The 23,047-nt window shown below is 60.0% G+C and overlaps 2 protein-coding genes and 1 long non-coding RNA gene across 4 annotated transcripts in view; all 3 read left to right on the top strand.

Moving 5' to 3' along the window:
- LOC123350118 (leukocyte immunoglobulin-like receptor subfamily A member 6) overlaps positions 1–21,560 on the top strand; it is a 31,428-nt gene extending 9,868 nt beyond the window's left edge. Inside the window, exons 2-4 of one of the 2 annotated variants that reach the window (XM_044988506.1) lie at positions 19,448–19,468; positions 19,871–19,936; positions 20,566–21,560. In XM_044988506.1, the coding sequence (XP_044844441.1) occupies positions 19,448–19,468; positions 19,871–19,936; positions 20,566–20,696 (218 nt within the window). In that variant the 3' untranslated portion in view covers positions 20,697–21,560. The remainder of the gene's footprint in view (positions 1–19,447; positions 19,469–19,870; positions 19,937–20,565) is intronic. The other variant, XM_044988507.1, reaches the window with a different exon arrangement.
- Positions 534–8,863, top strand: LOC123350114 (immunoglobulin superfamily member 1-like). Its single transcript, XM_044988499.1, has 6 exons — positions 534–569; positions 3,080–3,374; positions 5,521–5,556; positions 7,106–7,390; positions 8,362–8,481; positions 8,580–8,863. Exons 2-6 carry the CDS (start codon positions 3,182–3,184, stop codon positions 8,720–8,722), a joined length of 777 nt encoding a protein of 258 aa, XP_044844434.1. The 5' UTR covers positions 534–569; positions 3,080–3,181; the 3' UTR covers positions 8,723–8,863.
- LOC123350140 lies at positions 14,394–19,200 on the top strand. The gene is made up of 4 exons (XR_006573717.1): positions 14,394–14,606; positions 14,713–14,748; positions 15,334–15,625; positions 19,178–19,200. It is a non-coding gene; the product is annotated as an uncharacterized LOC123350140 (long non-coding RNA).
- Positions 21,561–23,047: the final 1,487 nt, after the last annotated feature.

The following is a 23,047-nucleotide window of genomic DNA, read 5'->3' as shown; positions in this document are numbered from 1 at the left end:
CGCCCCTGCAAGAAAGAGATCTCGGAGTCATTGTGGATGGTTCGCTGACGTGATGGTTCACATACACTCAGTGTGCAGCGGCAGTGAAAAAGCGGAACCGAAGGTTAAGAACCATTAAGAAAGGGACAGATAACAGGACAGAAATTATCATAGAGCCGCTATATAAATCCACGGTGCACCCACCTCTTGAAAACTGCTCGCAGACCCGGTCACCCCATCCCAAAAAGGATATATTGGAATTGGAAAAGGTACAGAGATGGGCAACTAAAATGATTAGGGGTCTGAAACAAGAGGAGAAATTAAAATGACTGGGACGACTAAGGGGAGATATGATAGAGGTCTATAAAATTGTGACTGGTGTGAAGAAAGTGAATAAGGAAGTGTTATTTACTCCTTCACATAACACAAGAACTAGTGGTCACGCAAGGAAATTAATTGGCAGCAGATCATAAAAAAAAAAACAAAAAGAAGAACTTCTTCACGCAACCTAAAGTCAACCCATGGAACCTGTTGCCAGGGGATGCTGTGAAGGGCAAAACTATAACAGGATTAAAAAAAGATCTCGATAAGTAAGTGGAGGTTAGGTCCATCAGTGGCTATTAGCCAGGATGGGGAGGGACGCAACACCATGCTCTGAGTGTCCCTAGCCTGTTTGCCAGGAGCTGGGAATGGGCACCTTGATGATTCCCTGTTCTGCTCATTCCCTCTGAGGCACCTGGCACTGGCCACTGTCAGAGGACAGGATACTGGGCTAAATGGTGTGACGAAGTGGGGGATTTGATTGTTTTTTCCTTGTTTTTTCCAGGGGGTTGCATGCAGAGGGGGTGGGACTCAGTTCCCCTGGGTGTTACTGGTTTGAAGAGGGGAGGGGAGAGGGAGCTTGTTGGTACAGAGGACTGGAGAGGGAACTGGGGCCCCAGCCAATGGCCAGGAGGACAGACACTTCAGCGACTAGGGACCTGGTGACCCGGAAGCCCAGCTCAGGAGGCACAGCCGATTGTTGCCAGTGGGAGGACAATGGGCTGCGAAGAGAGGACCCCAGTGACCAGACCAGCCGGTTCCAGCCAGAGAGGCCAGAGGACAGAAGAGAGGAGAGGAGACCCAGGTGACCTGGTTTACGACCCTGTTTCCCTGGATAGGAGACAATGGACAGAGGCAGGGCCTGAGGGAGGTGATCTCAGATGCCCAGCTGGGAAGCAGGGGGGCTCTGGGCTGGAGAGGCGGGGCAGGCAGAGCCCACCGGGATGCAGGGAAACTGGGATGTGCTGGGCTGAGGGAGGCCAGGCCTGAGGCCCTGAGAGTTTCCTGTGCTGGGTTCAACTCTCAATAAACTCTCCTGTTTTACACTGGCCGAGAGTCGCTCCGGGCTAGAGAACAGACGGGGTGGACTCCCTGAGGGGCCCATGACGAGAGACAGACGCGCTAAGGCTCAGAGAGGTGCGGCTCAAGGAGGCAGAGGGGCTTAACCCCCATAAGAGGGTGGACCCCCGAGAAGGGCTGTCGCACTGAAGGGGGGTCCCTCCACGGACCTCACAGGGCCAAGAGCGGTCAGGATCTGTGAGTCCGTGACAACCCCACACTAAAGCCGCGTGATGAGGACGGGCCCCAGGAGTGAGTGACGGGGCCTGCGTCTCACGGCCTGTCTGCTTCCCACTGCAGAGCCCAGCTACCCCAAACCCAGCATCTCTGTGATCCCCAGCGGGGGGGTCTCCCTGGGCGCAGCCGTGACCGTCCGGTGTTGCGGGCAGCGCCGGGACGTGCGGTACGTGCTGAATAAAGAGGGACGTCATTTCCCACCGGAGCTACAGCTGCTCCCATCACAGCAGATCGGAGCCGTTCACTTTGTCGTACCCCAGTGACCCCGTGGAGCTGGTGGTGAGAGGTGAGGGGCCCGGCTCGGCGTCCCTGCTCCCAGTTGCACCCTCAGAAGTTCGGCACCTGACGGGATGCTCAGAGCCAGGCTCTGCCCAGAGCCCTAGGACTGGCCTGGACAGGGAGGGGGGACAGTGTCACTGGGGGGTTCCCCAGCCAGGGGGGAGCAGCAGCTCCTGGGGGTTCAGGGCTGAGGGGGGGGATCCCTGCCCCCAGGGGGAGCTGCAGAGCAGGAGCCTTTCCCAGGGGATGCTCCCCCGGCTGCCCCCGCGCTGGGGAGGCAAGGAGGAGTCAGGGCCCAGAGGCTGCCGAGCTGGCACCGGCCCCAACCACAAACCTCCCTCCCCGGACTGACAGTAACGATGATGCCGAGTCACGGCAGAGGTGGTTTAAGTTTCCTGGGAACCTGGACCAGAACAAGGAGGATGAAGCAACCCTGGTCTCTAGCCCGGAGCGACTCTCAGCCAGCGTAACACAGGAGGGTTTATTGAGCGTTGAACCCAGCACAGGAAACTCTCAGGGCCTCAGGCCTGGCCTCCTTCAGCCCAGCACATCCCAGTCTCCCCTGCAGCCAGGTGGGCTCTGCCTGCTCCCCCTCTCCAGCACCGAGCCCCCCTGCTTCCCAGCTGGGCATCTGATATTACCTCCCTCAAGTCCCACCTCTGTCCATTGTCTTCTCTGCCAGTAAACAGGGTCACCTGGGTCTCCTCTCCCCTCTTCTGTCCTCCGGCCCCTCTGGCTGGAACCGGCTGGTCAGGTCACCGGGGTCCTCTCTTTGCAGCCCATTGTCCTCCCACTGGCCAGAACCAGCTGTGACTCCTGAGCTGGGTCCTCTGGTCCTCAGGTCAGCAGTTGCTGGCGTCTCCATCCTCCAGGCCATCGGCCGGGGTCCCAAGTTCCCTGTCCGGGAAACAAACTCCCTCTCCCATCACTCCGTTAAACCAGTAACACTCAGGGACACTGAGTCCCACCCCCTCTGCATGCAACCACTGGAAAACCGAGGCAAACACAAGAAAATCCCCCACTTTGTCACAGCTACGTCAGGGTGAACCCCCTGCCCCCTAGCCCCATGGGCAGGCAGTGCCAACCCTGGTAGGGGACAGACTCCTAGAGAGGCCGAATGATGGATGGACTGAATTGGGGTGGAGGGGTGGTGGGGGGAGGGGGGCTGTGTCTCACCTGTTTAACTCCTGTCTCTTGTTGAAAGAAAGGTGTGAATTACCCCAAACCCACCCTCTGGGTGAGCCCCAGCAGGGTGGTGGCGCTCGGGGGAAGCGTCACCATCCGCTGTGAGGTTTTGTACCTGGGCATGGAGTTCTCTCTGCGTAAAGCTGGACACCCGAACCGGCAGGTGCGGCAGGTACCTGATGGGACCGTGGCTGAATTTCCCATCCCCAGTGTCGGCCGGGAGGATGGAGGGAGCTACACCTGTGACTATCGCTCCATAACGCAACAGAGTCACTGGTCATATCTGAGCGACCCCGTCGAGATCATTGTAGCAGGTGAGGGGCTCGGCTCAGCACCCCGGCTCCCAGCCCTACACCGAGCTAGACCCACAGGGAGTCTCTGCGCTAATGGAACACTCAGAGTCAGGCCCTGTCCTGAGCCCTGGGCCCAGCAGAGGGGACGCCCGGCCAGGGAGTGGGGACAGAGTCACTGGGGGCTTCCCCAACCAGGGGGAAGCAGCAGCCACTGGGGATTTGGGGCAGAGGAAGGGGGTATCCCTGACCCAGGGGGAGTTGCAGAGCGGGGGGGCCTTTCCCAGGCAACACATCAGTTAGGGGGTGATGGGCGGAGCTGAAGGTTATAAACCTCAGTGTATAGTTGTGACGAACTGGGAATGTTCTTAATGTTTTCTCTGAATACAGTGTTGGTGCTTCAGTGTCCCCTCTGCAGTTCTTAAGCATCTAGGTGGTGGAATAAGGGTGTGTGGTTGCTGCAGAGGAAGGGGCCAGTGCACCTAAATGCCTGACACTCTGTCTCCTGGCAACTGATGGCCTGGGCCCCTCCTCTGCAAAGGTGCCAACTGAAAGTGTTGGAGACAAAGGGGTCAGGTGACCTCCTGACCCGGGAAAGGGGCTGAGCAGAGAGGAGGGGCTGGAGGGGGTTTGGGAGTCTGGAGCTGGCTGGGGACGAGGAGTGAAGTGCAGACGTGGGGGTCTGGCTCACTGCCCCCCAGAATGGACCCGGCCGAGGGGTCCCGTTCGCGGTACCTACAAGCTCTGTGTTAGACCCTGTTCCTGTCATCGAATAAACCTCTGTGTTACTGGCTGGCTGAGAGTCACGTCTGACTGCAAAGTGGGGGGGCGGGACCCTGTAGCTTCCCCAGGACCCTGCTGGGGCGGGATCGCTGTGGGAAGCGCACAGAGGGGCAGAGGATGCTGAATGCTCCAAGGAGAGACCCAGGAGGTGAAGCCATGTGAACTTCTTGGCCGGCAGACACTCTGCTCCAAGGGAGAGGAGGCTCCCCAAAGTCCTGCCTGGCTTGGTGGGGAGCAGTTCCAGAGCATCGCTCGGGGACTCCGTGACAATAGTAGGGACTTGCACTGTGCCCTACAAGTGGGTGGTGGTGCTGTGGACAGAACCCAGGAGTCCTGACCCCCATCCCCCTGCTCTCTCCACTAGACCCCACTCCTCTCCCAGAGCCGGGGAGAGAACCCAGGAGTCCTGGCTCCCAGCCCTCCCAGCAGAGAAGCCAGGGAGTGAATGGACCCTGGAGACTGGACTCTGTGTGATGGGAGCACCTCGCAGTTTTCAAAAGTGTCCTTCCTTGTGGGGTGGCCTCAGTATTGGGGGATCTCAGGCCGAGCGCCCACAAACCAAGACGCCCACCGTTAGTGGTGTCCTCTGCAAACACTGGCCTCAATAGCGCTGGATCCCTTGGGTTGGGGGAGCATGTAAGGCCCCCGCCATGATGAGGGCCCCTTTGTGCCAGGCACTGCATAAACACAGAGTGAGGAGACAGTCCCTACCCCTGGGAGCTCACTAACGAAAGTGAATCTGTCTGAGCCTCAGTTTCCTCCTGTGTAGAATGGGGATAATGACCCCTCCCTGCCTCCCCGGGGGGACGGCAGGTTGACTTTTTCCTATGCGGCGCGCAGGCCCTGCAGTGCCGGGTATCAGAGACCAGCCTGTGAGTCTCTCTGTGTCCAGGGCAGGCCAGATAAAATGAACGAGGCAGGGGTCAGACACGGGGATGTAGGGTCCCAAGAACTAAGGAGCTGAGGCTCGGTGTCTGTGGGGCTCGGAGCTCAGCTGCAGGAGGGGAAGTGGTTTGCTGGGTGCTGCAGGGATCTGGCTTTGCTCTGACCATGGTAGATTTTGGCTGGAGATTGCAGAGAAACCAGCTGATGGGGAAGAAAGGGGCAGAGCGCATCACGGGCTTCCTGGGGCTGCAGCCCCCGGCGCAGTTCCTCATTCCCCTTGCACTCGGGTCTCAGCTCCGTGGAGCTCAGCACTGGGGTGTTGGTGGCAGCGCTGAGGGGACCCCACTGCCCCATCATGGCGTCTGCTCTCACCATCCTCCTCCTCGGTGAGTATCGGAGACAGCCAGGGCGTGTGTCCTTGGAGGGGGGGTGGAATCTGAGACCAGGGTGTAGGACCCAGTTGCTCTGGGATCTGGTCACTAACGAGCTGTCTCCTCTCCAGGCTGCTGGCTGGCCGGGCACAGCGGGGTGTGGGGACGTGAGTATCAGTCTGTGGGGAGGACGGTAACATGAAGGATGGGGGAGGGGATGCATGGGGTGGGGAAAAGAGGAACTGAGCCCTGAACCTTCCCCAAAACTCAACCCAAACTCCCCCTGGGAGCTCAGACCCGGCCCCGTTCTTCTGTGCCCCCAACGCACCCATGGTGCAGCTAGGAGGCAAATCTGGCTCCCGGACTCTGTCAAAGCAGCTGGGATTTGAACCATCCACCGGGTTCAAACTTCTGCCCCCACCAGGCTGTGAGGATCGGGGGCGGCATGTGGATTTATTTCAGCTCGTACAAACGCTAACAGGGCCCGTCTCTGGGCTCTAGATCCCCCTTGGGGTAACCGAAACGTTCTTGGTCAATGCAGCCATGGGGAGAACCCCCCAGATCCGCCCCCACCCCCAGATCCACCCCACAACAGCTCCTCCCCTGCACTCGCAGCCCCCCGTTCCCTGGCCTGGGGAAAGGTGAATCATATGCGACTCCCACAGTCTGTGGTCACAGACGCTATTTCCAACCCCAGGGTGGGAGGCAGAGCTGCAGGGGGCCCACTGGTCAGGCTCCCTGGCTGGCCTCAGGTGGGGTTGCGGGGGGGGGAGGGAGAGGTGATCTCTCATGCAGCCGGGTCCTGAGCGATGTCTGGGTGACCCCCCTACCCCCCGAGCCCCATGGGCAGGCAGTGCCAACCCTGGTAGGGGACAGACTCCTAGAGAGGCCAAATGACGGATGGAGTGAATTGGGGCAGGAGGAGGCGGGGGGGGTCTCCCCTGTTTAACTCCTGTCTCTTCTTGACATCAGAGTGAGAATTTCCCAAACCCACGATCTGAGTGAGCCCCAGCAGGGTGATGGCGCTCGGGGGAGGGTTTGTACCCTGACCTGGAGTTCTTTCTGCGTAAAGTCCTGGGACCAGCAGAGAGGATGCCTGGCCGGGGAGTGGGGATGGAGACATTGGGGGGGTTCCCCAGCCAGCGGGGAGAAGCAGCCGCTGGAGATTTGGGATGGAGGAAGGGGGGATCCCTGCCCCCAGGGGAGCTGCAGAGCAGGGGCCTTTTCCAGGCAACACATCAATTAGGGGGTGATGGATGGAGCTGAAGGTTATAAACCTCTGTGTATAGTAGAGACTTGCACAGTCCCCTACAAGTCAGTGGTGGTGCTGTGCCCAGAACCCAGGAGTCCTGGCCCCCATCCTCCCTGCTCTCCCCACTAGACCCCACTCCCCTCCTAGAGCCGGGGACAGAACCCAGGAGTCCTGGCTCCCAGCCCCCCCAGCAGAGAAGCCAGGGAGTGAATGGCCCCTGGAGACTGACCTGGCCTGTCACCCGCCGGGGAGCAGAGCTCTGGGCCCCAGGGGCTGGGGTGGCTCCGTGTCTCATGCTGTGAGCCCAGGGCTGAGGGGAAACTCTGGCCCCTGTGGAAAGGGATCCAGGAGCCCGTCCCCAGGGCCGCCGGGTCTGACCCACCACCGAGGCCGCGGGGTGAGGACGGGCCCCAGGGCTGAGTGACGGGGCCTGTGTCTCACGGCCTGTCTGCTTCCCACTGCAGAGCCCAGCTACCCCAAACCCAACATCTCCCTGCTGAGCCCCAGCGGGGGGGTCTCCCTGGGGGGAGCCGTGACCATCCTTTGTTGCGGCCAGGACGAGGGCCTGCAGTTCGTGCTGAATAAAGAGGGACGCAATGTCCAATGGGTGAATTCGGACTATCTCGCTCTGTTTCACATCAACAACGTGCGCCGGGAGCACGGCGGGATCTACAGCTGCTCCTATCACAACCAATCGCAGCCGTCTGCCGTGTCGTACCCCAGCGACCCCATGGAGCTGGTGGTGAGAGGTGAGGGGCCCGGCTCAGCATCCCCGTTCCCAGCCCCACCCCCAGCCAGACCCTCACGGGGCTCGGTGCCAATGGGATGCTCAGAGCTAGGCTCTGCCCTGAGCCCTGACCCCGCAGAGGGGACGTCCGGCTGGGGAGCAGGGACAGAGTCACTGGGGGGTTCCCCAGCCAGTGGGAGCAGGAGCCCCTGGAAACTCGGGGCAGGGAGGCGACTTTAACGCTGCCCCTTGTGCGTAGGAACCGAGAGTCGCTATTTAATCCCGTGATCCCATCCCCTCTGTTCTCCAGGCCCCCCGATGCCTGGAATTTGCTGGGGGATCCCAGGGGAAGGGCAGGATCTGAGGGGCTGGGCTGTGAAATTGGGCCCAGCTGGGTGCCAGAGTCCTGGGACAACCCCCCACCTCACACCTCTTGGGCCACATGACATCCCCCTGGCAATAGGAGTGAGCATTACCCAGAATTCCCTCTGTTCTTGCTCCCCCCCCCGGGGTCTCAGCGGACACCCTGACCCTCCCCCCAATAGAGGTTCTGCTGCCTCTGTCTGCGCCCTGGTTCCCAGAGCCCTGGGCACCGCCCGAGTGTGGGGGGACAGTGGGTAATGTGCCAGCCTCCCCCTGCGCGCACTGCCTGGCTGTGTTTGGCAGCAGCCGAGATACCCCGGGGCAGAGGCACCTGTGGGAGAGGACAGAGGGGTCCTATGGGGGACAGGGAGCTGGGGTGATTCCCTGTTCTGGGGAACTGGGACCCTGAGGCTCTGATTGGCCCCATCCCCTGGCCCGTCCTGGGGTGCCGGGTGTCTCGGGGGGGCAGTTCGTCCACCTGGGAACCCCCTTCACCGGGGAAGCTGAGGCTCAGCACCCAGAGCAGCAGGATGTGGCCTCCCCTGAGTGGGGCTGGTCCTGGGGAGGCCCCAGAGCCAGCTGCTGATCTCCCCGTCCGAGCTGCTGAGTGACTCTCCCCTTCCCCCCTAGGGCGCCCAGATTTCACCAACACCAACATCACCCGCCTGGTGCTGGGCGCCATGGTCCTGCTCGTCCTGGGGCTGATCCTGGCTGAGGCCTACTACAGCCGTCCGAGGGGGGGTGCCCTAGGTAAGGTGACCCCCCCCTTCTGTGCCCCATGCTCCCCCCAGGGCCTGGGCCCAGGGTGACACGGGCCCCTCTAACCCGCCATCTCTCTGCACCCCCAGGAGCCTGGATCCCCCCATCTGGAGAAGAGAATCTCCCCAGGGAACAAGCTGCTTCCCCTCAGGGCGCTGAGACACCGGCACAACCCCCCCTGCTCCCAAACACCCCTGCCCCGGAGAATCCCCCCCAACAGCTCCCAATCTGACAGCGGCACCCCAGGATCGAACCCCCGCTGACGTGTGTGACGTTGTGTGACTGAAGTGGGGGATTTTCTTGCTTTTTCCTTGGTTTTCCAATGGTTTGCATGCAGAGGGGGTGGGACTCAGTGCTACTCATTTAACAAGGGGAGGGGAGAGGGAGTTTTGTTGTTGCAGAGAACCAGCGAGGGAACTTGGGACCCCAGCCAATGGCCTGGAGGATGGAGACCCCAGCGACTGGTGACCTGGTGACCCGGAGGCCCAGCTCAGGGATTGCAGCCGGTTCTGGCCAGTGGCAGGACAATGGGCTGCAAAGAGAGGACCCCGGTGACCTGACCAGCCGGTTCCAGCCAGAGGGGCCAGAGGACAGAAGAGAGGAGAGGAGGCCCAGGTGACCCATTTTCTGACCCTGTTTCCCTGGACAGAAGACAATGGACAGAGACGGGGCTTGGGGCCAGGGATATCAGAGGCCTAACCGGGGCTCAGTGCTGGAGAGGGGGAGCAGGCAGAGCCCACCTGGATGCAGGGGAGACTGGGATGTGCTGTGCTGAGGGAGGCCAGGTCTGTGCTGTGACTCCTGAGCTGGGTCATCGGGTTGTCAGGTCCCCTGTTGCTGGGGTCTCCATCCTCCAGGCCATTGGCTGGGGTCCCACCTTCCCTCTCCGGTCCTCGGTACCAACAAACTCCCTCTACCTTCACCTCGTTAAACCAGTAACACCCAGGGAAACTGAGTCCCACCCCGTCTGCATGCAACCATTGGAAAAACAAGGAAAAAACAAGAAAATCCCCCACTTTGTCCAGTAATTCACTTTGTTCTGGCTGTTACTACTTGGAACCACTTAAATCCTACTTTCTGTACTTAATAAAATCACTTTTTACTTATTAATTAACCCAGAGTGTTAGGCCTGAATAGAGATGTAGCACAAAACCAGTTATGCCAACCTGACCGAAGTCAGGCTAACCAGGGGTTTCTGGGTAATCCCTGAGTGGAAAAATACAGAGGAGCAGCATGTCTCTCACAGAGCTGGGAAAAAGTGAGAGAAAAGAGGGGCTGCATTCCTGGCATAATACCGGATGTGCTGGGTTAGGAACAGTTCGTTTGAGGAACTGATAAGGAGCCAGCCTCCCTGTATTCACTCCCTGTTTCTGTCTTAGGTCCGTTCTTAACTCCTGTCTTCCAGTTTCTGGGGCTTGGCAACCATGCTGATAAGAAAGTTGCTGGGGCATCGCGACTTGCTTACATTATAAAGAAAGATAGATGTGCTTTGTTACTAAGTTTTTTTGTTACTAACCAAAGGGGGGTGGGATATGGGTTGTGTGAAATGAATAATCTGTGACGCGACGGAACTGTCTATATAACCTGTACGTAGTTCTAAAGAGTAGGCTGGTTCTCTTTAGGAGACGAGCTGGCTCTTTATTGTTGCTGTGCACCCTTCAATAAAGAGCTTTCTGTTTGGACCTTGCTGGTGTTGGCTGTCTCTCTCGTGGTCAGACAACGAACCTTGCCGTTTGGGGTACCAGGGTCCCCAACAAGAGTATGTATTAATACCCAGGACGGGAGCAAACAGCTGTGCATATCTCTCTATCAGTGTTTTAGAGGGCGAACAATTTATGAGTTTACCCTGCATAAGCTTTATACAGAGTAAAACAGATTTATTTGGGGTTTAGACTCCATTGGGAGTTGGGCATCTGAGTGTTAAAGACAGGAACACTTCTGTAAGCTGCTTTCAGCTAAGTCTGAAGCTCCGGGCACGTGGTTCAGACCCTGGGTCTGTGTTGGAGCAGATGGGCGTGGCTGGCTTAGCAAGACAGGGTGCTGGAGTCCCAGGCTGGCAGGGAAAGCAGGGGCAGAAGTAGTCATGGCACATCAGCTGTCAGTTCCCAAGGGGGTTTCTGTGATCCAACCCGTCACAAACTGTTGCGTCTCGGTGCCTCTCAAGCGGGCATGGACGAAGCTTTTCAGTCAGCATGATTGGCAGCTAAGTCCTTTATTTCTCTCCAGCATATTTCATTTATACAATTAATGCAGGCAATCAAGCAATTGCTAATTGGTTAATAAAATGCAAACAGGCACAGCTGTAACTTCATTGGCTATTTAACATCCTGGCCAACCCTCTAATTCATTATTCTGTTATTGTCTCCCAGCAGATAAGAACGAGCCTCATTCTTGAGACTTGCATGTTAGTTTCCCACACTCTTATGCAAAACAATCCAACAACAAACGTCAAGGACTTGACCTGTGCCCCAACCAGCATTAAATCATGTTACCACAGGTGACAGCCTGAGAATGTTACCCCTGGTCCTTTAGTTCAAAAAGTCGCTTTTCTCACCTTTGCTCGTGTGAACTGAAGTGCAGCATCCGAGAGGGAGCCAAAGACCGGCCAGTGGCATTTTCAAGCGATAAAACAGCCAGCGACGTCCATCTCTCATTGGCCATCGGCGAATGCAGATACGTTTTAATGAGCCTGAGCTTCGAAAAGCTCCGCTGACCACACACGACTGTGACCAGCAGCGTGAGCAGAATCCTCAGAGCTGCTCACACATTAGGAGAAGTGTCCTGCAGCTCTGCCTCACGCGTGTGGTGGAGAACTTGGAGTGGGGAGCGCGTCCCCTGTGGCAAAGCGTGACGGACGTTGTCCAATTCGACAGAGAGGTCTTTGTCATTGACGTCCGAACAGTCCCCATGCGTCAGCGCCCGGTGAAGGTCCGTACAATGGCTCAGCCGTGTTTTCCTGTCTGCCGGCCGCTTACTAAAGTTGTACAACCCTCCCCAGGTCTTTTCATGGTGCTTCTTTCATTGGTCTGAACCTTTCTTCGACAGACGCTTGAGCAGGGACAACGAGAGAGAAAAAAACTCCCACTGGAATTTTTCTTCTGAAACATTTTACTTCCAACATTCGATTTTCCCTTTTGTCACTAACAGCAAAACCAGCACCCTGAGCCTGGAGCCCCCCATGCCTGGCACCCCAGGCGGTCACCTGCCCCTAAATCCAGCCCTGGTGCTGGGGCATTAGGTTTGCACAGAGTTTCACTGGCAGTAGCAGAGACAGCAGACGAGTGACAGCTCTGGGCAGACTTCCCCTGTTGAGGCTTTATCAGCTGTTTGTTTAACAACTCAGGATGTAAATGTATCCCCCCCTCCCCCTGTCACAGGGGCCGGAAACCACAACCCCTCCAACCCCCAATCCTGTCTCTGTCCCACGCCACTGGGCTAAGAATAGCATCTGCAGCGAGGGAACCTGAGAAGGAGGTTGGCCAGGCCCCTCCACCCTCATGCTCCAGGGCAGGCGCTGGGTCCAGCAAAGTCAGGAAGGAATCTCTGCACCGATCCATGAGAGAGGGTCACGCTGTGGGGGACCCTGTGGTGGTGGGTGGGGGCTCCTCTGCTCTGAGCTGCAGCTCCAGGAAGGATCCAGTTGCTCTGGGATCTGGTCTCTAACGACCTGTCTCCTTTCCAGGCTGCTGGCTGGCTGGGTGGAGCAGTTTTCAAAAGTGTCCTTCCTTGTGGGGGGGGCCTCAATCTTGGGGGATCTCAGGCCGAGCGCCCACAAACTGAGACACCCCCAGTTAGTGAAGACCTCTGCAAACACTGGCCTCAATAGCCCTGGATCCTTTGTGTCAGGGGAGCATGTAGGGCTCCCGCCATGATCAGGGCCCCATTGTGCCGGGTGCTGCATAAACACAGAGCGAAGAGACAGTCTCTGTCCCTGGGAGCTCACTGAGGAAAATGAATCGGTCTGTGCCTCAGTTTTCCCCCATGTAGAATGGAGATATTGACCCCTCCCTGCCTCTGGAGGGAGGGGGGGTGAGGGTGACTTCATTCCTGTGGGGCTCAGGCACTGCTAGGGTGGCCAACTTTCTAATTTGTGATAACTGGACACTAAGTGCTGGGACCTCCCCCGCCCCCTGGTCCTCTTCCCCCCCCTCCACCGTCACTCATTGCTCTGTCCACCACCCTCCCCTTGCCAGCGGAGCCTTGCTCCAGGTGGGGGTGGGTGTTAATGGGGCAGGGAGTGGGGCAGGGCCCCTGCTGAGTGGCTCCACTGCGCCTCCAGGCTCCAGCAGCAGCTGCTCTTCCCGCCCCCTGGTGGCAGAGGCCGGGTACTGCAGGGAATCAGGTTTAGTGTCCGGGCAGCGGCACTGCCAGGTTCCCTGTTCAACCCACTTTCCAGCTGAAAACTGGGCACCGGCAACCCTGGGCCTGCGGTGCTGGCGCCAGAGACCAGCCCATGAGTCGCTCTGTCCAGGGCAGTGAATGAGGCAGGGGCCACACACGGCGTATGAGGATCCCAAGCACTAGGGGCCGTGGTTCGTGTCTGTGGGGCTGGGAGCCCAGCTCGCAGGGCCGGGATTCTGGGTGGGGAAACTCTGGGATCCGGGAGAGAATCTCTCCCCGGGGACTCCTGGATCTGCCTGGGGCTGGGGGAGGCCGGGGCTGGGTGGGTGCCCAGGTCTGGCTCTCACAGCCTGACTCCTGTGCGCAGATCCCAGCATACCCAGACCCTCCATCTCTCTGAGCCCCACTGGGGTCATTGCCCCAGGGGCAGACATCACCATCCGGTGTCAGGGGCAGCGCCGGGACGTGAGGTTCTTCCTGCACAAGGCTGGAGACCGGAACCCGCAGCGACACATGGACCCTGCTGGGGCCGGGGCCGAGTTCCGCTTCCCCAGCGTGGGCCAGCAGCACGGAGGGAGCTGCAGCTACCCGCCCCGGTCAGAGCCCTTCATCTCCTCGCAGCCCAGCGACCCCGTGCAGCTGGTGGTAGCAGGTGAGGGGCCCAGCTCAGCCGTCCCAGCTCCCAGCCCCACACCCAGCTGGGTCGTCAGGGGGCTCTGCACCAATGGGATGCTCAGAGGCAGGCTCTGCCCTGGGCACAGCAGGGGAGACACCCGGCTGGAGAACAGGGACCGAGTCACTGGGGGATTCCCCAGTCAGGGGGGAGCAGCAGCTGCTGGAGATTTGGGGAGAGATCCCAGCCCCCAGACGGCTGTCCCCGCTTTGGGGAAGCACAAAGGCGTCGGGGCCCAGTGGCTACTGAGCCGGCACCAGCCCCAGCCACACAAACACCCTGTCCCCCCGGGGATAACACAGAGTTACACTGGCAGTAGCTGAAACAGGAAGCGAGCGCCGGCTCTGGGCAGACTTCCCCTGTGGCTGATTTATCCACTGCTCCTTTAACAAGTCAGGATCTACATTTACCCCTCCCTCCCCCCGTTACTGGGGCCGGAAACCACAAACCCTCCCAGACCCCGTCCTGTCTCTGTGCCACATCACTCAGCTAAAAACAGCATCTGCAGTGACACTACCTGAGAAGGAGGTTGTCCAGGCCCCAGGGCGGGCGCTGGTCCCAGCTGGGTCAGGAAGGAATCTCTGCCCTGCTCCATGGGAGAGGGCCGCTCCGTGGGTGGCACTGTGTGTGTGTGTTGGGGGGGGGGGCGGTGCCCTCCTCTGTGCTGAGCTGATGTCCAGGGAGGTCTGGGGGAAAAGGTCAGGGCAGCCTGGGCACCTCTTGACGCCTCCTGAGATTCCCCCTTTTCCTAGCTGGTCCCTGGACTGGGCAGCTCCCATGTGGGGCTGGGAGCTGATGTGGGGCAGGGGGGCAGAACCAGGCAGCTGCAGGAGGGGATGTGGTTTGCTGGGTGTTGCAGGGAGCTGGCTTTGCTCTGACCGTGGTAGATTTTGGCTGGAGATTGCAGAGAAACCAGCTGATGGGAAGAAAGGGGCCGAGCGCATCACGGGCTTCCTGGGGCTGCAGCCCCCGGCGCAGTTCCTCATTCCGCTCGCACTCGGGCCTCAGACTGGGTGGAGCTCAGCACTGGGGTGTTGGTGGCAGCACTGAGGGGCCCCCCACTGCCCTGTCATGGCATCTGCTCTGACCGTCCTCCTCCTCGGTGAGTATCGGAGACAGACAGGGCGTGTGCCCATAGTGGGATCTGAGACCAATGTAGGATCCATTTGCTCTGAGATCTGGTCCCTAACGACCCATCTCCTTTCCAGGCTGCTGGCTGGCCGGGTGGAGTGGGGTGTCCGGACGTGAGTATATGCGGGGAATGAGGCAGCTGGGGGAATTTCTGCATTAAGGACAAGGGATGTGGGTGGGGGTGAGGGGCACCAATCCCCCAAAGGGATGATCCTGTCAGACACATGCCCCAGAGGTGGGGACTGAGACCTCACCCCACTCATTACAGGGGTGGGCACCTGTTAGAACAACTGGGGGATTTTGTAAACATGTTTTCTTAGGGGGCCTGTCCTGAGAGCTGCTTGCTCAAATGACCCAAATTTAGACCAGGAACCCCACAGGGTAGATCCCAATTCACCACCTGACGGCGATGGGGGCAGGGACAGGTTTTGATCTCAACTCTTTGGGGTCAGTCTGGAGTCACCCCTGACTGCAGCGGGGGCAGGGCTGAATTGACCCTGGAGAACTGAAGGAATCAGAGACTGGAAATCTCCTTTCCCCCCTGCTGTGTCTCTCCCCGGCTGTGAGCCGTGGGGCCGGGCTGCACCCCAGGGCTGGGCGAGGGGTGAAATGCTGGAGCGACAGATGGGCAGAGGATTGAGTCAGACGGACGCGGTTTGTGTCTCCCCCACTTACTGCCTGTTTGTTTGTGACTCCAGAGGGGTCCTACCCCAAACCCTCCATCTCCGTCAGCCCCAGTGGGGTGATCCCCGTGGGGGGGAAACGTCACCATCCGGTGTCGGAATCAGCTCCTGGGCATGAGGATCCAACTCTACAAGGATGGAGCTGGGAAGGAGCTGACTTACACAGACCCTGCCGGCTCTGAGGCTGAATTTCCCATCACCAGCGCCAGACGGGAAGACGGGGGCAGCTACACCTGTCGTTATAGCCACAGAACAGGACCACCTGCCTACTCGGAGCCCAGTGACCCTGTGCAGATCATTGTAGCAGGTGAGGGGCCCAGCCCGGCACCTCGGCTCCCAGCCCCACACCCAGCTAGATCCCCAGGGGGTCTCCGTGAGCCCTGGCACCCAGTCGATGGGACGTCCAGCCCAGCCAGTGAAGGTTGCGGGGATGGGGGATATCTCGGCCCCATGGTGCCTTGGTGCCCTGGATCCCAGGGGAGACCCTGACCCTGTCTCTGCCCCGTCGCTGACGCTCCCTGTGCCCCAGTGTGTGTCGGGGGGTCACCCTAGGGGGAGCTGCAACCATCTGGTGTCGGGGTCAGCGCCGGGGTCTGGAGTTTGCTCTGAACAAGGCTGGGGCCAGGAACGCAGCAGCGCGGGGCAGGGACTCGGCTGGGGTCAAATTTCCCCTCCCCAAAGTGAGCCGGGCAGAGGGAGGCAGCTACACCTGCTATTATCCCCCCAGCTTGGATCCCCACACCTGGTCGGAGCCCAGCGACCCCGTGGAGCTGGTGGGAGCAGGAGAGGGGCCTGGTTCGGTGTCTCCGTTCCCAGCCCCACAGCCAGCTGGAACCTTGGCCCACCAGAGGGGACGCCCCTCAGGGATGGGGGATGGAGTTACTGGGGGGTTCCCCAGCCAGGGGGGAGAAGCAGCGGCTGGAGATTCAGGGCTCAGGGGGCAGGACCCCTTCCCCAGGGGGAGCTGCAGAGCGTGTGTGTGGGGCGGGGGGGCTTCCCCAGGCAGCGCATCAGTTAGGGGGTGTGAGGAAGTGGGAATGTTCTGGCTGTGCCAGGTGAATGCTGAGTGAGGAGTATTGGCCTGGGAAGGTTGCAGGGGAGCTGTGCTGGGACGGCTGCACTGGGGAAGGGAGGACACCTGAGCATGTAACCTGAGAACCCAGGATGGGGGGCTGGAGGCCAGGTAACACCTTTGCCCGACACTGGACAAAGGACAAAGGCTGGGGGAGGAGCCGGGGGGAGGCTGAGTGAGAGGCTGGAGGGAGGTTTAAGTTTAGAGCTGGCTGGAAAATGCAGGGGAGCCCCGATGGGGCTTGGGCTTCCCAATGGGACTGTGGCCTCCCTGGGGACCCCAGATGGACCTAACTAAAGGGGGTCCTGTTGTCTGTACCGGCAAGACCTGTTTTGGACTGTGTTCCTGTCATTGAAATGGTGAATCGCAGGAAGCCGGGGGTGCAGAGCCTTGTCCCCCCCCCCACACAAAGACTCCGTGACAACTGGTGGTAGAGGTGGGATCTACTGCACCTGTGGACGGCGCTTCCTGCAGTAAGTGACTGGGGAGCAGTAAAACAAAGGGGGATTGACGGGGACCAGGCGTGCTGAAGATTCAGAGAGAGATGGTTTCAGGGGGCGATTAACCCCTGGGAGCGTGTGACAAGAGAGAAGGCTCTCGCAGTAACAGAGTCCCCCGGGGGATCGAAGTGAGCGGTCCCAGGGGCGGAGGAGTCTGCAGCTCGACCCTGGCAGAGAGGTGGTGACCTGAAGAAGGGCTGGCACACTAGGGGTCTCCCTGGGAACCAGGGGGAGCGGCGAGCACCCCGGCCTGCGAGCGGCCAGCAGGAAGATGTTTGCCAAGCGGCTTAAGAGCGACCTGGTGGAGCTGTGCAGGCAGAGGGGGCTGCGCAGAGGGAGGCTCACCAAAGACCAGCTGATTGCCCAGCTAGAGGAGGGAGATCGCTTGAATGAACTGATCCCTGGCTCTGAGGGAAGCAGCCTGGCAGATGCAGCGCAGGCACCAGTGTCTGTCCCCGCTGGGAGTGGTCAGCCGGCGGCTGAGGGCTTCCCGAGACCCCTCCTGCCTATGCCTAGGGGAAGGGCGGGGAGGAGCCCAGCGAATACTGAGGGCACCGTGACACCCCCGGCCAGCAGGGGATCCTCCCGGCGACGCTCGGCATCGGTGGAGCGGAAGCAGCTGAAATGAGAGAGAGCTAAAACTGAGAGAGCTGGAGGATCTGGAAAACAGAGGCAGCATGAAGAGAGACAAGGGGCGAGGCTTGGGGGCAGCAGGCCCCGGGCTGCAGTGAATGGGGGGGGCCCAGGACTGTGCGGACCTTTGATAAGTCCATCCTGGCCCCGCGTAAGGACGGGGAGGACATGGATGACTTCCTGGGTGCCTTTGAGATGGCCTACGAGCTGCACCAGGTAGATCCTGCGGACAGGCTCCGGGTTCTCACCCCCTTACTGGACCCCAAGGCCGTGGCATTGTACTGCCAGCTGGGAGAGGAGGAGAAAGGGAACTACGAACCATTCCAGCAGGCCCTGCTGCGCGAGTTTGGGCTGACTCCTGAGATGCACCGGGAGAGGTTCCGGAGTCAGGGTAAAACCCCTGAGGTCTCCTACCTGCAACTGGCCGTCCGCATGGAGGGGTACGCCAGCAAGTGGGCAGATGGGACCCAGACGAAGGGGGACCTGGTTAAACTGATCGTACTAGAGCAGCTGTATGAGCGGTGCCCGTCCGACCTGAGGCTGTGGTTGGTGGACAAAAAGCCGGAGAACCCACAACACGCAGGGCAGCTGGCTGATGAGATTGTGAAGAGCCGGTCGAGGGGTGGCAGGGAAGAGTCCCAAAGGAACAGGCCCACCACGATGCACAGAGAGAGGACCCTGGGACCGCCCACAGGGGAAACATGGAGAACTCCATCCCAAGGGGAACATCCGGCATCAGGACCAACCGAACAGCTCGAAGGGACCCACGGGACATGGGCTGCTATTACTGTGGCCAGAGAGGCCACATACAGACCCAGTGCCCCAAGCTCAGGGACAGACTGAGCAAACCGGACCCACAGAGGGTTAACTGGGTAGCAGCCCAGCCGGATGAGGGGCCGGCTTCCCAAGCAAGGGGGGCTGGCAGCTTATCAACTGCTCAGGAGGGAGGAGGGCCCAGGCCAACTCCTCTGCAGAGCTGGATGCTCCCGACACCAGGTTCTCCATTTACAGGGTGGGCGCAGGGCTGTCCCTGCGGAGCGAGTGCCTTGTTCCCCTGGAGGTGGATGGGAGGAAAGTCTATGGATAGTGGGACATGGACGCTGAGGTGACGCTGGCCCGGCCCAAGGTGGTAGCTCCAGATCAGGTGATGCCCAACACCTATCTAACCTCCTTATGTTGGGGGAGCATGTAGGGCCCCCGCCATGGTCAGGGCCCCTTTGTGCCAGGTGCTGCATAAACACAGAATGAGGAGACAGTCCCTGTCCCTGGGAGCTCACTAAGGAAAGTGAATCTATCTGTGCCTCAGTTTCCTCCTGTGTAGAATGGGGATAATGACCCCTCCCTGCCTCCCGGGGGGCTGACTCCCTTCCTGTGTGGGGCTCAAGCCCCGCAGTGCCAGGCACCAGAGACCGGCCTGTGAGTCGCTGTGTGTCAAGGGCAGGCTGGATCCCAAGCACTAGGGAGCCACGATGCCATGTCTGTGGGGATCGGATCCCAGCTCGCGGGGCCAAGATTCTGGGTGCGGGGAACTCTGGGATCTGGGAGAGACTCTGCCCGGGGGCCTCTGGATCTGCCCGTCACTGGGGCTGGCCAGGGAGGCTGGGGCTGGGTGGGTGCCTGGGGCTGGCTCTCACAGCCTGTCTCCTGTGCACAGATCCCAACTTACCCAGACCCTCCATCTCCCTGAGCCCCACCGGGGTCACCGCCCCAGGGGCAGATGCCACCATCCGGTGTCAGGGGCAGCGCCGGGACGTGAGGTTCTTCCTGCACAAGGCTGGAGACCTGAACCCGCAGCGACACATGGACACTGCTGGGGCCGGGGCCGAGTTCCGCATCCCCAGCGTGGGCCGGCAGCACGGAGGGAGCTACAGCTGCAGCTACCGGCCCCGGTCAGAGCCCTTCGTCTCCTTGCCGCCCAGCGACACCGTGCAGCTGGTGGTAGCAGGTGAGGGGCCCGGTTCAGCCGTCCCTGCTCCCAGCCCCACACCCAGCCGGGTCATCCGGGGGCTCTGCACCAATGGGACGCTCAGAGCCAGGCTCTGCCCTGAGCCCAGCAGAGGGGACGGGGTCACTGGGTGGTTCCACAGCCAGGGAGGAGCAGCAGCCACTGGAGATTTGGGGCAGAGGAAGGGGGGATCCCGGCCCCCAGACGGCTCTCCCTGCTCCGGAGATGCATGGAGGGGTCAGGGCCCAGTGGCTCCCTATGGCACTGGCCAAGGCACACAAACACCCTGTCCCCCCGGGAATAACAGTGATGATTGAAGCTGAGTTTCGGGGGGGGGGAATCGCCAAGTCAGTGTTTCAGCCCCTCCCCCCACCTCAACAGACACTGGTTCTATTCCCGCAGGGGGAACTGACCCGACCCAGCCTGGAGCGGCGCCGGCTCCCACCCGCCCGGGCAGCCCAGGGCCAGGTACTTGGGCTCGGGGGGAATCACCATCGAACCAGCCCTGGAAGGCTCATGCTGCCCAAGGACCCCGCCGCCGGGGGTTGGGGCTGGTTGGGCGGGACGGGGGCAGTGACTCTTCGTGCATGAGCCCAGACACCAGGGGGAGGGGCAGCTCCTGCCCCTCCCTCACCACCAGACCCCCAGCTCCTCTGGCACCTCCTGCCCTGTAGGTTGCTGCCTGGAAGCTACTGGGGGGTCCCAGGAGAGGGGCAGGATCTGGGGGGCCTGGCTCTAGGGCTAGGCCCAGCTGGGTGCCCGGGCGGGGCCTGGGGCTCAGGTTCCCAGGTGTCCAGTTTTTGACCCGCACACCCGGTTGCAAAGGGACCCTGGTGCACTCCAACCCCCTGCCCAGCCCGGTGAAAATGAGCGAGTGAGTGAGGGTGGGGGAGAGCGAGTGATGGGGGGGTGGAGAGAGTGGGGGGTGGAGCCTCAGGGCAGGGGCTGTTCGTCCACCTGGGCAACCGCCTTGTTGGAGAAGCTGAGGCCTCAGGGCCGGAACTGCCGGACGGGGATTGGGGGCTCCGCTCCCGGGGCAGCACCAGCTGCTGATCTCCCCGTCCGAGCCGCCGAGTGACTCTCCCCTTCCCCCACAGCAGCCCCCCCGGGGCGCCCGGATTTCACCCACACCAACATCGCCCGCCTGGGGCTGGGCGCCGCGGTCCTGCTCGTCCTGGGGCTGATCCTGGCCGAAGCCTATTACAGCCGCCCGAGGGGGGCGCCCTAGCTGAGGTGACCCCATTGTCGCTTGCCTCTGGATCCTTATTCCAGTGTCTCCACATCCTTTCTATGGAGCGGGGACCAGAACTGGACACAGCTCCCGGCCTGCCCAGCGCCGAGCAGAGCGGTTCTCACCGCCCGGGAAGTGCGCGCTGCACCTCTGGTAGTGCAGCTGCACGTTGCATTTGCTTTTGTCTTGCACCGGCATCGCGTCGCTGACTCATGTTGAGGGTGCGATGATCCACCACAGCTCCCCGCTCCGTCCCAGCAGTGCTGCTGCCAACCCAGCTACCCCCATCCTGCGTTTGTGTCTTTCGTTTTTCTTTCCTTAGTGCAGCACCTCCATTGACTTTCGACCAGCTTGGAAAAGAGACGACTAAGGGGGGATACGATGGAGGTGTTACCGAAATATCGGGTCTGCCTACCTGAGAGCCAATAACAACCTGACAGGGATAAGGAAAAGATGTTTTATTCTGCAGAAGAAAGAGCTCTGTATCAAGATAGAAAAACTCTGCTGCACACAAGTTTCACAAGCTTTTTATACACTTTCAGACAAAGACCATGCCGTGTTAACCCTTCATTGGTGGGTGTCCAACCCCGTGCTTCTGTTATCTGGTTAGTAAAAACTGGCTTGGAGCAAGATTTCTCTGCTTTGAGGCAGAAGAGAAAAGATAGTTAAAAAGTTCAGGTCACTGTGTACGTAAGGCTTCTGCTTCCCCCTACTGGCCGCTTGTAAGCTATTAAGGGGGACCACTAGTAACTTTCACAGAGGTCTGTAAAATCATGACGGGTGTGAAGAAAGTAAATCAGGAAGTGTTATTTACTCCTTCTCATAAGACAAGAACTAGGGGGCACCCAATGAAATGAAGAGGCAGCAGGTTTCAAACAAACCACAGGAAGTATTTCTTCACCCAGCGCACAGTCAACCTGTGGCACTCACTGCCAGAGGATGTTGTGAAGGCCAAGAGTATAACAGGGTTCAAAAAAAGGAACTAGATAAGTTCATGGAGGACGGGTCCATCAATGGCTATTAGCCAGGACGGGCAGGGATGGTGTCCCAAGCCTCTGTTTGACAGAAGCTGGGAACGGGCGACAGGGGATGGATCAGTTGATGATTCCCTCTGGGGCACCTGGCATTGGCCACTGTCAGCAGACAGGACACTGGGCTGGATGGATCTTTGGTCTGGCAGCTCTTATGTTCTTAACTTCCTGCATCTCCCCATCTGCTGTCATGTCACAGTTCTCATCTGACCTCTCCATGGCCTGGCACCACCCCCATCATTTTGCACATCTCTCAATAGTTCAATGGATAAAAATGCTCAAACCGCATCATTCTGTGCCACTCTGGCCCTTTCACTCAACACAAATCTCCTGTAGGTGCCTGGAGCCCCTGCCCTGGCCCCTCCCAGCACCTCTCCAGCAGCGCAACAGGGGAAATGCCTGACAGTAAACACTGCTGTGACCCGTGCGGATTATAGGTAATAGGTAATAATTGGAGATATACCAATCTCCTAGAACTGGAAGGGACCTTGAAAGGTCATCAAGTCCAGCCCCCTGCCTTCACTAGCAGGACCAATTTTTGCCCCAGATCCCTAAGTGGCCCCCTCAAGGATTGAACTCACAACCCTGGGTTTAGTAGGCCAATGCTTAAACCACTGAGCTATCCCTCCCCCCCTTATTAAGCAAGAAGTGAAGCTCTGCCGAGCGCCGAGGGGCTGGAAATGCCTGGCTGGCCCGTGACGCAGAACAGCCCCGGCTGGGGGGGCACCCACCGATTTCCAGTCAGGTCGGTGCCGGGAGCGCGCAGGGAGCTCGCCTGGGAGCCATAGGCGGCAGGTTATATTCATCTGCGGTGCCCAGGCTCCAGGAATATTCAGGGCCGGGTGCCCTGCTCCAGCAATATTTGGAGCTGGGTCTCAACCCCGGCCCTGCCTGGAGCAGGTCCCAGCCCCCGCCTGCCACCCCTCCCCCTGCGTGTCCCCCCCCCCGCCCGCCACGTCCCTGCCTGACAGAAAGCAGCGTGTGCTTCTCCCCTGCCTGCTCCTGCTGTCAGAGTAGAGCGGCTCCTGGCAGAACTGCTGTCTGCTGCCCCAGGGTCGTAGTGCCTGCCCTCCACTAATGGCAAGGCAGGCTGCCCTTACCCTGCCCTTCCGCCCTCGCCCTGAGCCTCTCCAATGCCCCAAACCCTCATGCCCAGCCAGAGCCCTCATCCCCCCGCACCCTAATCCTCAGCCCCAGCCAGAGCCCTCATCCCCCCGCACCCTAATCCTCAGCCCCAGCCCTGAGCCCCCCCCCGCAGCATGAATCCCTCATCCTCAGCCCCACAGCCCTCACCCTGCACTCCCTCCTATCCCCAAA

Source organism: Mauremys mutica, chromosome 15, assembly GCF_020497125.1.
Source record: "Mauremys mutica isolate MM-2020 ecotype Southern chromosome 15, ASM2049712v1, whole genome shotgun sequence".
Taxonomy (NCBI): domain Eukaryota; kingdom Metazoa; phylum Chordata; order Testudines; family Geoemydidae; genus Mauremys; species Mauremys mutica.
Note: the sequence above shows the minus strand (reverse complement) of the source record. Positions and strands in the feature narration are given on the sequence as shown.

Coding starts and splice junctions, on each gene's coding strand:
- LOC123350114 (XM_044988499.1), top strand. CDS start 3,182: ATGGAGTTCTCTCTGCGTAAAGCTGGACACCCGAACCGGCAGGTGCGG. Junction 7,391..8,361: donor CATGGAGCTGGTGGTGAGAG/GTGAGGGGCCCG, acceptor CTTCCCCCCTAG/GGCGCCCAGATTTCACCAAC. Junction 8,482..8,579: donor TCCGAGGGGGGGTGCCCTAG/GTAAGGTGACCC, acceptor CTGCACCCCCAG/GAGCCTGGATCCCCCCATCT.